The sequence below is a fragment of the Rhopilema esculentum genome, chromosome 10 (genome assembly GCF_057945365.1).
Source record: "Rhopilema esculentum isolate cy_ngs chromosome 10, ASM5794536v1, whole genome shotgun sequence".
NCBI classification, from domain to species: Eukaryota; Metazoa; Cnidaria; class Scyphozoa; order Rhizostomeae; family Rhizostomatidae; genus Rhopilema; species Rhopilema esculentum.
The window spans coordinates 10,851,973-10,865,770 of record NC_142824.1 but is presented as its reverse complement, the minus strand read 5'-3'; the positions used below and the strand labels follow the sequence as shown (position 1 = coordinate 10,865,770).

General features: G+C 35.3%; 1 protein-coding gene across 1 annotated transcript; it reads left to right on the top strand.

The window, feature by feature from the left end:
• Positions 1-3,442: 3,442 nt before the first annotated feature.
• LOC135688712 (protein dpy-30 homolog) lies at positions 3,443-9,331 on the top strand. Its single transcript, XM_065205674.2, has 5 exons — positions 3,443-3,566; positions 5,888-5,919; positions 6,091-6,141; positions 7,051-7,190; positions 9,100-9,331. The coding sequence occupies exons 1-5, from the start codon at positions 3,506-3,508 to the stop codon at positions 9,179-9,181; spliced, it is 366 nt and encodes a 121-aa protein (XP_065061746.2). The 5' UTR covers positions 3,443-3,505; the 3' UTR covers positions 9,182-9,331.
• Positions 9,332-13,798: the final 4,467 nt, after the last annotated feature.

The following is a 13,798-nucleotide window of genomic DNA, read 5'->3' as shown; positions in this document are numbered from 1 at the left end:
ATTTTTAAAAGCCATAAAGATCGAGGACCAAAACAATTATTCAACTATAAAAAATAATGCTTTTGTAAGATGTTACTCTGACGTAAACTATGGTTTTGCGTTTTTTTGCGGAATATATTGCGGCATTTGCGGAATATTTGCGGCATTTGCATGAAAAGTCAGTGGAAATTGATGTTCAAAGCTATGAAAAACAAGCAATCTAATTGTTTGGCCGCAGACAAATATAAATCCCTACAATTTCCAGAAAACTACCTACTTTTCTTGATTTATCCCGTAGGCTTTCCTTACAATCTATAAACTTTTGAAAATCCCCAAAGTAGGTAGAAATCCCTACGTGTGGCAACACTGGCTGAGAAGAAAAGAATATGTACTTGTAGTAAAACATTCCTCCTTTCCGAAAGAGAGAAGTAAGGAGAGAAGTAAGTCATTTATGTATATGTTCAAGATAAGGGAACCAAGAACTGATCCTTGCGGAACACCAAGGAACAGTTGTTTGTATTTCATTCATTTCATTTCATTTCAAATGTTTAAGGGTAGCCCTTCAGCAATGCTGATTTTCAGGGGCCCTCCACTTGAAATACTTACAGAAATTCTTATAAAAAACAAATTATCCTAATTACAATTCAATATTTACAATCTAAAATAAATCCTATTTTAACTTGAGTTTAATTTTACTACAAATATTTATAACGAAAGGCGAAATGGTAATTTACAATTTACAATTACGCCTATTTACAATTTTGCAAGATTTTTTTGAAGTTGGTCAAGGAAGATGCCTGTTTACACTCGGCTGAAAGGCCATTCCAAGACCCAGCACCTCTTAACGAGAAGCATTTCTGTCCGTTTTTGGAGCTTTTTTAGTAGCCTTAGGTCAGTTGATGTATTCCTAAGATTCCTAGAATTTAACTTGGATTTTTCTGTGAAAAGATCACACATGTATTGTAGAGCCAGTCCATGAATCGATTTGAAGACCATGACATTTGACTCATTAGCGATTAGCTCGTCTATGGTCATCCAGCCCAGCTCCTTTATGAGTGGTTGGCTCGGTGCATCAAAACTTCTGCCAGATACAATACGAGCAGCCCGGTTTTGTAGTTTTTGTAAGCGTTTGATTTCGGTAAGACCACAACAGCCCCACAACGAACAACAATAGCGAAAGTGTGGCTCCACAATACTTATATACTTGTGTACTTGTAGGTACTGAATGATCCATTAATCTTTACTGTCTGATGCCTATTTTCCAAGTAGCTATCAACAAGACACAGTCCTTCATGGCTGAATCCGTAAGCATCTAGTTTTGCTATAAGGAGGTCATGTTTGATACAATCAATGGACCTCTCGAAAGCCTTCGATGGGTGCATAAAAAACCAAATAGATTCCGTACTTGGGTAAGAATAGAGAATTGATTCTCTTTTGAACTGTGGAATCATTTGGTACTTTTATAGGGAATCTAAGGCCACTGAATGAAATATTTATCATTGTTTTGCTCAACTTATTTTTTGGGAACAACTAAAGAAACTCTAAAAACATACATGTACCAAAACTGATAGTCTTAAGTATTTTGTGTGGAGGGTACAACCTGAAGGGGCTAGTTAGAAACATGCCTGGGAGAGACAATGAGCTTGAAAGATTTTTTAACTTTGAATTTTAGGACATCTTCTTTGGCTCTACTAACCGCCAAGAACCCTAACAACCAGTAAATTCAGTTGTTTAATCGATTCTTCATACTATAGTCATACTATTATTTTTAGTCACTTACAGTCTTAGGTGCATTCAATAGAAAGAGATAATGCTAAAATAATGTTAATGCGAAGCTAAAACTAAGTGAAATCAAATCTTACGATGTTCTCAAGAAGAAATCAAAATAAATGCTGCAGATTGACTACATGTTTCTAAAGAGTAGATATTTTATAGACGGAATTTTGCATAACCATCTAGCAACCAGCATAGCCGAAATTTTTAAGGTTAAAATCATTAAGCCTTGGGAACCTTCTGGCAGAAGACCGGAAGTCATGTCCACGTTCCAAGCTTTTTCTGACGGTATCATCAGATTTAAAAAATTCGAATGTCGAAATTTTGCTGACCGTGCATTTTTCATGCTTCCAGCAAAGCGACTTCTGGTCAACTACCAGAATGTTTCCAAGGCTTAAAATAATCAGTGGCCTTTATTTTTATAGTTTGAACTTTCATCAAGTTTAAATAAAAAGTTGGAGTGGGCCAATTTCTCTTTGCGGTTGCGTATTTGTGGCTTCTCATAATATTGCCTATAGCTTAATCTTCTTGCGTAACTTGTAATCACTTTTAGCATTACTTATTGGCGCCATACTGAAATCAAAGATATGGTCAGAAACATTTTCAAGATAAGAATAACTTAATAAAGCATTGTAGATAAAAACATGTTGACGATGTTTGATGCTCTCGTCTATTTCGTTGAGATAATATAAGCCAAAAGTATTTGCGGTAGATTTTATGTTATTGGTATTTTTCCTAAACGTAAAGTATGAAAAGCCTTTTAAACCCCTAGAAAGATTTAAAAGATTAAAAGAACAACCCAGGTATAATATGGTTGGTATCTTAAAGGCAGTCTGTCCCCTATTATGCTCAACTTTATTTTCACGGGAGTGAAATTCACGCACCGTTACCAATCAGAAACAACTTTGATTCCAGAGCTTTTGAATCAAATGCCTGTTTTCCCGTTGTAGTGAAGCTGTGACTAGAAAGATATGGCTCCGGCTCCCTGTTTGGTTTCTTAGACAAATTTGTCAACAGTGAAAGGAGATGCTTCCATTATCATCATTCAATCCCATTAATTAAATCTTCTTGCCATTCCCGATAGCTTTTTGCTCGCAGTTTCAGGCCAGCCAAAGCAAGCATCGTAATCCGTTATCCGTTAAGGCGGGAAGACCTATTGTTCATATTAGCCAATCATTGAGGGGACAGACTGCCTTTAACAGGTCTACAGATCAATAGTAACTTGAATCAATGCTTGAGATCAATTGTCTCTTATATCTTCAAGTCTTTGTAATTACGAACGTGCATTTTTTCCTCTCTATATTATGGCCCCGGGGTAGACAGAGTTGATGCTCCTTGGGGTATCGTCTTTGTAGTGTATGTGAAGTAGCGTGTAGTTCAGGTATTACAATAACTTGTTATGTAACTTTTTGGAATGTATAAAAAGTCAATGCTGTTATCAGGTAGATAATTCTCACACAACATTTAAAGAGGTATTCAGTTATTTTGTTATTCTACATTTCATACTGGGAACCAAAGTTATTTCATATTTGAAGATTCAAAAATCTAAATATTTATATTTTCATCCCGAAAATCTCAATTATTTCATATTTCAAATACCCCTTATAGAGCCTCATTTGCTATGGCATCGACCTGTATCCATGGACATGATGCATGAACAAAGTTGAATTTCTGTTTTGACTGGCTTTTCTATGGGAACAAATCTCAAACGAGGCTGATTGTTGATGTTGATCTTCTACACTACTGGAGAGAAATGGCGGCAGATGGTCATAGTGGGAGTTTCAGCATAGACGGCAGTAAAACCATGTCATCAAGTAAGCATCTTCATATATATCTGTGAAAGTATATTTTCTAGACTTAACATATCAGAAAGCAGAATTTTCGTTTTAAAATAATCTCCAGAAGACAACTTTTTCAAACCGTGGTTTAGGCCTAATTTTTTAAATTTTTATTGGACAGTTAGTTGGATTGCGACTATGGGATTGGCAAACTCGAAGGACGCGAAGAAACTTTTGAAAGCAGCATTAGGCTTTAGGTGAATTCTCGTAAGACGAATAACAATAAAATTACAAATAAATATTTTTTTACAGCAAGCTAATAAATTTAACAAAACAACTATTTTTTCACAAGTGTAGAAGAAAACAAAATCACATATTAGTAGGCGTAATAATCCTTAGAGTATAAGACAAGAATAAGGAGCTAATTAGGACGAAGGTGAGTAGGAACAAAATCGATAAAGAAAATCGTCTATAATGCGTAGCATAAAACCGAGATCGTAACGAGCCAGCATCTTATAATACGTATAGGGATACCCTATATGGAAATACCATATTTGACTTTTAATGTATCATGAAAATCCCATGGCCTGTGCAAGGCCAAGATAAACCTTATTGTCATGAAAATAGCCCACCATCATCCAATATCAACTTATGCCCAGACGTCTTTAAATTTAGACTTCAGTATACTTTCATTATAAGATGCTGGTTTATAACATACTTTCAGTTTTAGCATACATCTTTAACCTTTCATAGAAAATTGCCACCTTTGCAATTGTTTGATTCAAGTGCCAAGTTCCAAAAAGATTTTACTATTTTGAGCAATATTGATAGAACAGTCAACAATATTTGGATGAAAAACAAATGCTTGACAGACTTCTTACCAATAAAAATTCAGTTGAAAGTGTGGTTTTTAAATAGTTAATTTGTTTCAAATATGGTTTATGTCTCAATTTTTACAAGCCTGGTTGCAACATATTTCAGATATTATGTAGCTATTCGCATTATATATGTTATAACTGGCTTGTATCATTGAGACACAGTCCCAATTAAAACTTCAAGTGAACGCTTCAATGAACAATTTACTTAGCTAGAAATTCACGGGAGCAAGAGCAAAGCATTCTGACATGGCAACTTCACCAAATAAGTTGTCTAAGTTGTCAGTTTTTTCTTGGAAATAAGCAAAATGAATAATTAGAATTTTTAAAAGAACACAATTTTTTGTGTGCTAAATTTAGTGAAAGCCATATATTAAGTCAATGAATAAAAAAATTAAAACTTTTGTCTTAAGAGGCCTTTTAAAAACAATTCAAAAACACAAATCTTGTAAGAAGCTAAATCCTATGCAAGCTCTTTGCCAGGTTTCTACTTTAGCAAGCACATTTAAGAATACCCATATTGTGGGAGTGACGATGTATATTGTTCACAGTTTACTTTTATTAGATAATTTACTGAAAGAGAGAAGCTAGAAAAGGCTATTTCTAAATGTTTTGAAACCTTTTCTTGAAGTGTTTGTCTGGTCTAAATTGGTTACTATCAAAATTTTGTATACTTTTGCATTTGCTGAAACAATATAAATATGATTGAAGTTTTATCACAAATCAGGCACAATCACCCAGCACCTCAATACAGTTCTTGATGATGAGCATATTACAAACTTTTTACTTACCGTAAAAGCTCTATTAAGCCCCGGAGGGAGCTTATTAATTTATTTATTTTTTGTATATTATTTTGTATATTATTTATTAATTTATTTATTAATCAGTCAATTAGTTTAATTATTTAATTTATTCATTTAGTTATTAATTTATTAATTAATTAATTCATTTATTTATTTATTTATTTATTTATTTACTATTAGAATTTAGGAGCTCATTAATAATTCAATGTGAAAATGTCATAAAAATGTCCTCATGCCCTCATGTTCTCAAAAAACTTTCCTAGCAGCTTTGAAAATTTCTTGAAATCAGTCAATTGTAATGTCAACATCTTCATCAAAGTCACCAGGATCAATTGGTAATGCCTAAGACATCTTCTAAAGAAACAACATAAACATCATACATCATAATTATGTTAAACTTTCAAATGTGCAAAGTCATATTTTAGTTATATTAATTTTTGGCCATCATTTATCAAAGCACAACTTGCTAAACCACACAAGTGTACACCTTTTTTGTTTCATTGATTTTTATGCCCCTTGGTTGGACTGGTAAAAAGAGGATTTACTGAATTAATTGTTAGCTATAGAAGGTCTTCTTTTCATTACGTTTTGTAAACAATTTAAATCTTTACTTGCCCAGCATATTTATTTGTAAATACAACTTAATATTTTTTATTTAACAAATACTGTTTTCATAAAGGTGGAGAAGCAGAGCAAGGGAAAGATGAGTTGGTATGTATTTCTAAATAGATATGTTTGATTTGCCAATAATTAAACATTTTTCAACTAGTCACTTCTTAGAAACCACTAAAAGCTTTCATACTTTTATCACTGTTTCCTTTACCGTTTCCTTTACTCTTTGCTGTTAATTCCTGGTAACTTCTATATCCTTTTTTTCTACAGAACCAAACCTCTTCTCCAATGACAGAGGCTGGTCTCACAGATACCTTGCAGGCATGTTTCCCAGTTTTATGCTCCTTTTCTATAAGCTGATAATGTTGCATTTTCTGTAATTCTAGTTTTGCTCTTATCTTGTGAACAATCATTGTTTTCAAAACTAATATACAATGAGTCTTTTATAGAGTCATTTATAGATTCAAAGTTGCCTAATTAGCTTAAGTGTTTATGTCACAAATATCTACTTTGAGAATTTTTTGATTTTGAACATAAAGTCTGAAACCGCACCATGAAATATCTCTAAACTTGTAAAATTAGTCAGATCTGATCAAACTGCCTGAAATATAAACTTTTGAGCTTTCCCCCCATCAAACTCCTATATTTCGACTCCACGGCCAAAATAACAGTAATCCGTTAGCCAACTTCAAAATTGGCCAAAATCTAAGGAAATCTGTTGCAGATTCGACTGATTTTGCACATTTAGAGTATTTTTACCGTTTTCTTTCTGGCCATGTGTTCAAAATTGAAATTTTTAAGAATATAATTTTTATGACGTCATTATTTTGCCGCTTAATTGAAAATTCATGTGTTTTCAAAATTGCTCTCTCCAATGATCTCACGCAGGATATAATCTGTAAGAGTAGGATCGATGACATTGCACTGTGTGCATGATTTCGCTTACATCAGTAGAAAGGATAACACTAGAGCTACCAACACGCCGCCATTAGCCTATTGTTTACATTCAATTTTACAGCCCATCATCCGTTATCATATCTAATGCAGCCGTTACCTTACTTGTTAGCTAGTTTTGCAAATTTTTTGAATTTGAGGTTACAAAATGTCTCAATACAGCTATCCAATAATAAACCTTATTTTGTGTAATATAACATTCTAATTTTCAAAAGTAATCATTGTAACTTAATTAAAGCTTAAGCTTTTATTTGTTGGATTGTAATGTTATTTTAGAAAATTATATCAGAGGAAAAAGATGCTACAGATCCCAAAAAAGCAAGGCGAGATGTGAGATGGATGAGCACACGACCATACCTAGACCAGACTGTTGTGCCAATATTACTTCAGGGCTTAATCGCCCTTTCAAAAGAAAGGTATGCATTTGTAAATGTTGCTTCTCGGTTCAATAAGTTGCGGGAAACAATTTGATTTGCAACAATTTTTTGGTGGTACGACAACATGATTGCAAAGGTTGCCCACTCAGTGCTGTTTGTCTTTTGAAAATATTGCGAATGTCTTTTGAAAATTGAGTCCTAAGGTAAAAACGATACAATTGTGGTTTTTTCATAGATTCTAAATATTTCTTAGATAGATTCTAAATCTGCTAGATGGAACGATGCTCGGGCTAAACCAATAGCTCGAGTTGTTGTTTTTGACTTGCAAGATCGAAGAGACTGTTCTCTTTTGGGGAAAGATTCGAAGGGACTTGCTATTTTGTTCCATCCCCCCAACCTTTGGTTGTGCGTTCTACGTAGCTAGGATCACACTGGCACGTAAACTCGTAGGTTATGCAACTCTTTTGCGTGGAAGGAACGCCATACTTTTGAATGGATGGACGGTTTCTCTTAGTACTACTGTAAACAATAAAAAACAACCGCAAAGAACCGTTTACATTCTCAATAGGCAAGCGGCACTGATCGGTCAACCTCAAAAGTCACGTGCTCGCGTTTCAGATTTGCCTATTTCGATCCACAACTTGGTATATATTTCCTAGCTTAGAGTTTTCGATATATGTTCAGACGTGTAGAGAATATCTCTGCTTGTTAACGCAGGTTCAATAAATGATTAGAGTAAACCTTTAGAGAAAGACAATCTTGGTAACTAAAATACCAAAGAAAACGCGATGGGGAGTCAGACGAAAAGCTTGAATACTATGTTTCAAAATGTTTGCTTTTTTCAAAACCATTTTTAAAGTCTACTATTTATCCTCTTTCGTTTTAAAGTCCATTATTTTGTTGCTCAATTTCAAAGAGAGTGATTAATGCTAAGCGGAATATACTGTGTTTCGTCAATCTATCTTAGCAGGAAGACTATCATCTTCTTGTTGCTTGAATCGTAATGTCACTTTATGTAAAAATGTTGAAAGGTTTAAGCGCAAGATTGCTGGCAGTTATTAAGATAACCATTTTTGCAGTTAGAACTATTTATTGATAGAAAGTAAATTTGATATTCAAGGCTATCGTTTGATTCTGTTGGATTTGAACATGTTGAATTCTCCAAATGCATGTGTTGCTGCCCATTTGTGTATTTAGCTTTTTTTCATTAAAAAATAGTTTCTGACAGTCTTCTTGGTACACTACACTTAACCTTTGTTTCAAATTTTCATTGGCTCCTTTTCTCCCCTTCCAAGCATTATTGTCTGGGCTTCTGAATCACCCAGCGTTATCCTATCGCAGATTTTTGATCAAAAGCATCTAGGTGAAAATTATTCTTGACCTAACAGATACGTTTGTCATATAATCAATATTCTCCAAAAATGTGATTCAGCTACAATCCTTGCCAATTAGTTGACAACCTAGTTGTTTACGATGTCGCTAAAGTCTTCCTGTCTCCATCTCTCCATACAATGTTGTTTGCCTAAAGGCAGTCCGTCCCTATTGTATTCAACGTTGGTTTTCATTGGACTGCGATTCACGCTCCATTGAGCTTGCCTGAAAGTTAATCAAAGTTGTTCGTTTTTTTCAAAATTCATGAACTAAATTGAATGTGTTGTTATTGTGGTTTGGTATCTTGAATGCTATCTCAGTTTATATGATCCACTGAGGCTAACATGCATTTTGTTTTCGTAATGGCATTATCATTCCATTTCTAATCCCATATTTAAGAGATATGAGAATCACAAAACGTCAAAGCAAATTTCGTAGAGCCAAGTTTAGTTCCAATATTTTCAATCGCAAAAAATATTTATGCATATCCCAAAAATTAACCTTTGCCAAACTGTATTCTCATGGAAATACAGGTTGAATCGATCTTTCCAATTGATTTGATTTAATTCTGTTTCAGGCCTCCAGATCCGATCGAATATTTAGCAACATTTCTTCTTCGGAACAAGAACGCCTATGAAAATAACCAGCCACCATCTTGATGTTTAATTTCTATGGAGCTCTACATGACAGACTTTCACAATTCCCCTTTCTGTAAAGTGTTTGTTTGGGTCTTTTCATCGATTTTTCTTCGAATTTTCTTCGATTTTTCTTCAATTTACTACTTTTGAGAAGAATCATAGCCTGATTGATTGTGTTGTTTTCTATGCTTCAAATCTTTACACTGTCGAGGTTTTTATGCAGAATCTAATCATCATTTCACCATTTTCAATTCTTTGCAAATTTCAGTTCCTGGATATTCTCTCAAAGCTCACTTGGCTTGGCCGAGGTTCACGGTTGCAAGAAGTCTAAAAAAGCATCCTTCGCGCAATTGACAAGAAGCAGTGCGTTTAATAGGAAAGATTTATTTTTTTCATGCTCTGCAATTCTATCGCACGTTAACAAAAACAATATAGCTTTTCCTCTTCTGGTTCTATTTTTAGCCTGGTGCTTGTATAAATATTCCTTATTCAATTGCAGAAATTGAGACTTTCCAGAAAGAAATCTGGAAATACTGCAAATGATAAACTAAACAAGGTTTCCCACAGAAACAGCTATTTACAGATTTTCTTGAACAACCAAGTCTTTAGAGAAAAGTGATCACATCTTCGGATCTGGATAAAATCTCAAAGTTGCAATGCTTATCATATCAATAAAACAGGGTCGTGGAATCGGTATAGTTGATTTGGCATTTGTCAAAGGAATTCTTCTAGTGATAATATTTTGTATACCACATCCATGTCACACAGTTAGCGCCGATTTCCCATTCAAGAATGAGCCGTATGTTTCAATATCCCTTCACTTCGTCTTGCTAAAGACTGGGCATTTTAGGTTCCATGTCAGATGTATGGAGTGTCAAAACTGACAAAAATTCTTTGCATATGATGAGGAGTAAAACATATGGCAAAATTTCAATGACCTTTAGATTCAATCGATTCAATTCTCATTTAGATTATTGTTTTGTTTCATAGCCTCGAATAAGCCCTTTACATAAAGTCGCCTACTAAGGCCATCTACGATGGCCGCCACAAGATATGGTCACAAACACGCGACATAGAAGCTAGATCCAGTCTTTTTTGAGATCAGTGAAGTGATTACCAACAGTAAAGTGATGGTCGACTTGTGTTGCCGTTTTGGCCTCGTTTTCAATTTATCTGGTAGCCATTGTTTGGTGAACAAAATCAGACCATAGAGTTAAGAACGCTAGAGTGCCGACAGTACCACGTGACCTGTGGCAGCACAGGGGATTCAAGATGGTAGCTTTAGAGTGGCAAAAAGATTGCGCGCGAAACTTTGTTTACTCATTTCGGTATTTCTGCGACCATACGCTATCAGCTCGTTTCTATTCGCGTTTCTATCGTTTATCTTTATTGTTAACAGTGTACAAGTATACGATTACGTTGTTCAATATGCCGAAGTCTTGTTCAGCTTACAATTGCACAATAAGGAGTGAAGGGGAAAATAAAAATTTAACCTTCCACAAGTAAGTAAGAATGCAAGTAGCTTCAGTTTAAAACAAAATTGAGCCAATTATATTTTTTTATTTTTACTTATAACTCCAAAAAGCCAATTTTTAACCTTAAGGAAGGGAGTTAGCCCTTGAGTGGTCCAGTGGACAAAAACCAAAATAATTTCGTATGGAAACTTGGTTCACCAGGGAGGGTGATGGTCGAATACCCTGGTGTACGGGAATGGGTCGCACAAGAAAATGTTGTTAAACAACAGGACCACCTAAAAATTTGTTCAAACAAAGAGAGCTTGGTAGCAAAATCTTTTATTATGAGCCTTGGATGTGCCCTTGCCCCCCACCCCCACTTTCATCGGGGCCTATGTACATAGTATATACATCAAGGGAAATATACCATTTTAAACTGTTTCCTAAGCTTGCAACCCAGGCAGGGAAATCTACCTGGTCTGAATGCCTGTTGCAAATATCTCACGGATCCATGTAACCCATTGCCAAGGGGGTCAGGGGGTTACTGACCCGGGGCCCTTGGCTATCCTTTCCATGGCCCTGGCAATTGTCAAACATTGCTGAGATTTAATTTTGATACATGATTAAATTTACTGGATTGAGAACTCCCCCCAAGAATATCTTTAAATGATGCAATTCTATTAGGGCAAACCACAAATTGGGGCCTATCATATGAGCATATTTTTATAGAATAACACGTGAGCATAGCAATGGATGCTGGACCAAACAGAGTCCACCAGTAGTGGGACAAAACAATTTGTTCTCTACAAGAAACCCTCCCCTCTTGTCATTCAAATTTCAGACTTATCAGCATATGCTATTGTTTGAGTTTTGAATCACCAGTTTTTAAACCCCTGTTAACAGTTAATTTATATTTTCTTTGTTCTTAAAGGCATTTTACTATCTGACAGCAATATTAACAATTTTCTTTGGTGAACAGATAATTCTTATTGGCAATCTATGGGTAGGATTACTAAAGGATTACAACAATCTTTTATATCAGAAATCAAAACATTAAAAAAGAATGGAAACAGTACTAATTTGATGACTTGTTCTATATATTTACTTACATTTCTTTGAAATTATTTCATTAATACAAACATTTAATAGAGAGTGCGGGAAAATAACTGACCCGAGCGAGGCTCGAACTCACGACCCCTGACTATGTACGTCAAGTGCTCTACCGCTGAGCTATCGGGTCATGCTTTCAAGCCAACACCCAAGGCCGAGTCATTCACCCGCACTGCCCCTCTCTTATTGAGTGAGTTTGAGCCTCGCTTGGGTCGGTTATTTTCCCGCACTCTCTATTAATTATCTTCGAAATCCTGTTGTCTGTAATACAAATATCTTAGCTTTGGAAAATAATGTAAAAATACCAATCATTTATTCAATGTTTCAACTTTTCTAATGTACCTATGATAAGACTTGGGTTTATTTCATTCTAAGTACATAGAACTAAAAGAAATTATTGCAAAAACAGAATGATCATGACACAAGATTGCTTTAGAAAGCTGATAACTACTAAACAACTTTTACAGGTTTCCAATAAATAAACCAGACTTGCTATGCAAATGGGTTACTGCCACAAGACGCCAAAATTGGACACCCACTAAGAGTTCAGTTTTGTGTGAGAAACATTTCAAAGCATCTGACTACAGCTGTAATGGCCTTGAAATCCCAAGTCAGATTGCTGTAAAAAGAAAACAAAACAACCAATATATCTAGATAATATTGACGTTATAGAAAACTATGTACAAGAAACTGGAGATTACTTGACAAAACTGTGTGATTCAGAGGGCAATCTTATACATCAGGGTAGGCGAAAGACATTTATAGTTGGTTTTCTTACCACTGCAAAGTCCATCCTAGCAATAAGTAGGTCTCTACTTTCAAGGGAATCCAATAGCTTTAGCTATGTCATGTCATACAGGTTCTCCCAAGATGCACTTGAAATGTTCTTCAGTAAGATCAGAGGTCGTTTTGGATGGAACAACAATCCAAATGCTTTGCAATTCAAACATGCAATAAGAGCACTCCTTATTAGGAACAATGTTGAGGCTCCAAATACTGCCAATTGCATCACAGCCTTGAATGATTTGCCAGAGGGCACCAATGATGTTATTGATGATACAACTTTTAATGACAAAAGCCAAACCATTGATCCTGCTGTCCATGCCTTGTTAAACACATCCACAAACTGGAGGTTTGATGCATTGTACTACATCAGTGGCTACATTGCCAAAAAAATGGTTGCCACCATGAAATGTCCTGAATGTGCAGTTGCATTGTATCAACCAAGTGCACGGAGGGATCAAGTGTTCAAGATGAAGTCCACTCTTCTGTCATTCAAAGCATATGGCAATTTATTTGTTCCTTCTCTATCCACTTTTGAAGTGGTGAAAGTGACCGACAAATTGGCAAGGGAACTATTACTTCACTGGCAAGATGTATCAAGGAGTAGTGTAGAAAAGGTTGGTCAGCGTTATACAAATTGTGAAAAATCGGGTATTTTTGTCCTTAGAAGATCATTCAATGCAATCCCATTTACTAGGAGAGATGAAAGAGGATCACATTACTACTCTTGTAAAGCACATCTCGAGATATTATCTCAAAATTTTCATCTGCCAGTTTGGAAAAGTGCACACTGAACGCATTGTTAAGGCCAACAGAGTTTCAAAAAGACAGAAACTACTTAAAAATGTTCTATTTTATCACGATTAGCTTAAATATTTGATAACTAAGCGTTAAAAGCTATATTTAGTTTTATGACATACTTTAAACAACAAACCTTGATCCAAACTTGATTTAACGGGGCTTGCCAACGACACGTCGTTACGTCGCTGTTGACCATTTACAGCTACTTTTTCCAATAATGTGATTATTATTTGCCCTTCTCATATCCCTTACTTGCTTTTCCGGTCACATCCTGCCGGTAAACCTTGTCAAATTGTCACTTTTGTGTTAAAAACCTGACCAAAAACAGCTAATTTTGCCTCTGTGCTCTTTTGCCACTACATGTCGTTAAATCTTTGAACTGCTCCGAGTGGTAAAACAATAGAATTGATGGGAGAGAGGCTTGTACCAATACGAGGAAACAAACGCTCGATACTTTAAATGCGCGCGGCAGCGCGGCGCCCAAGCAATC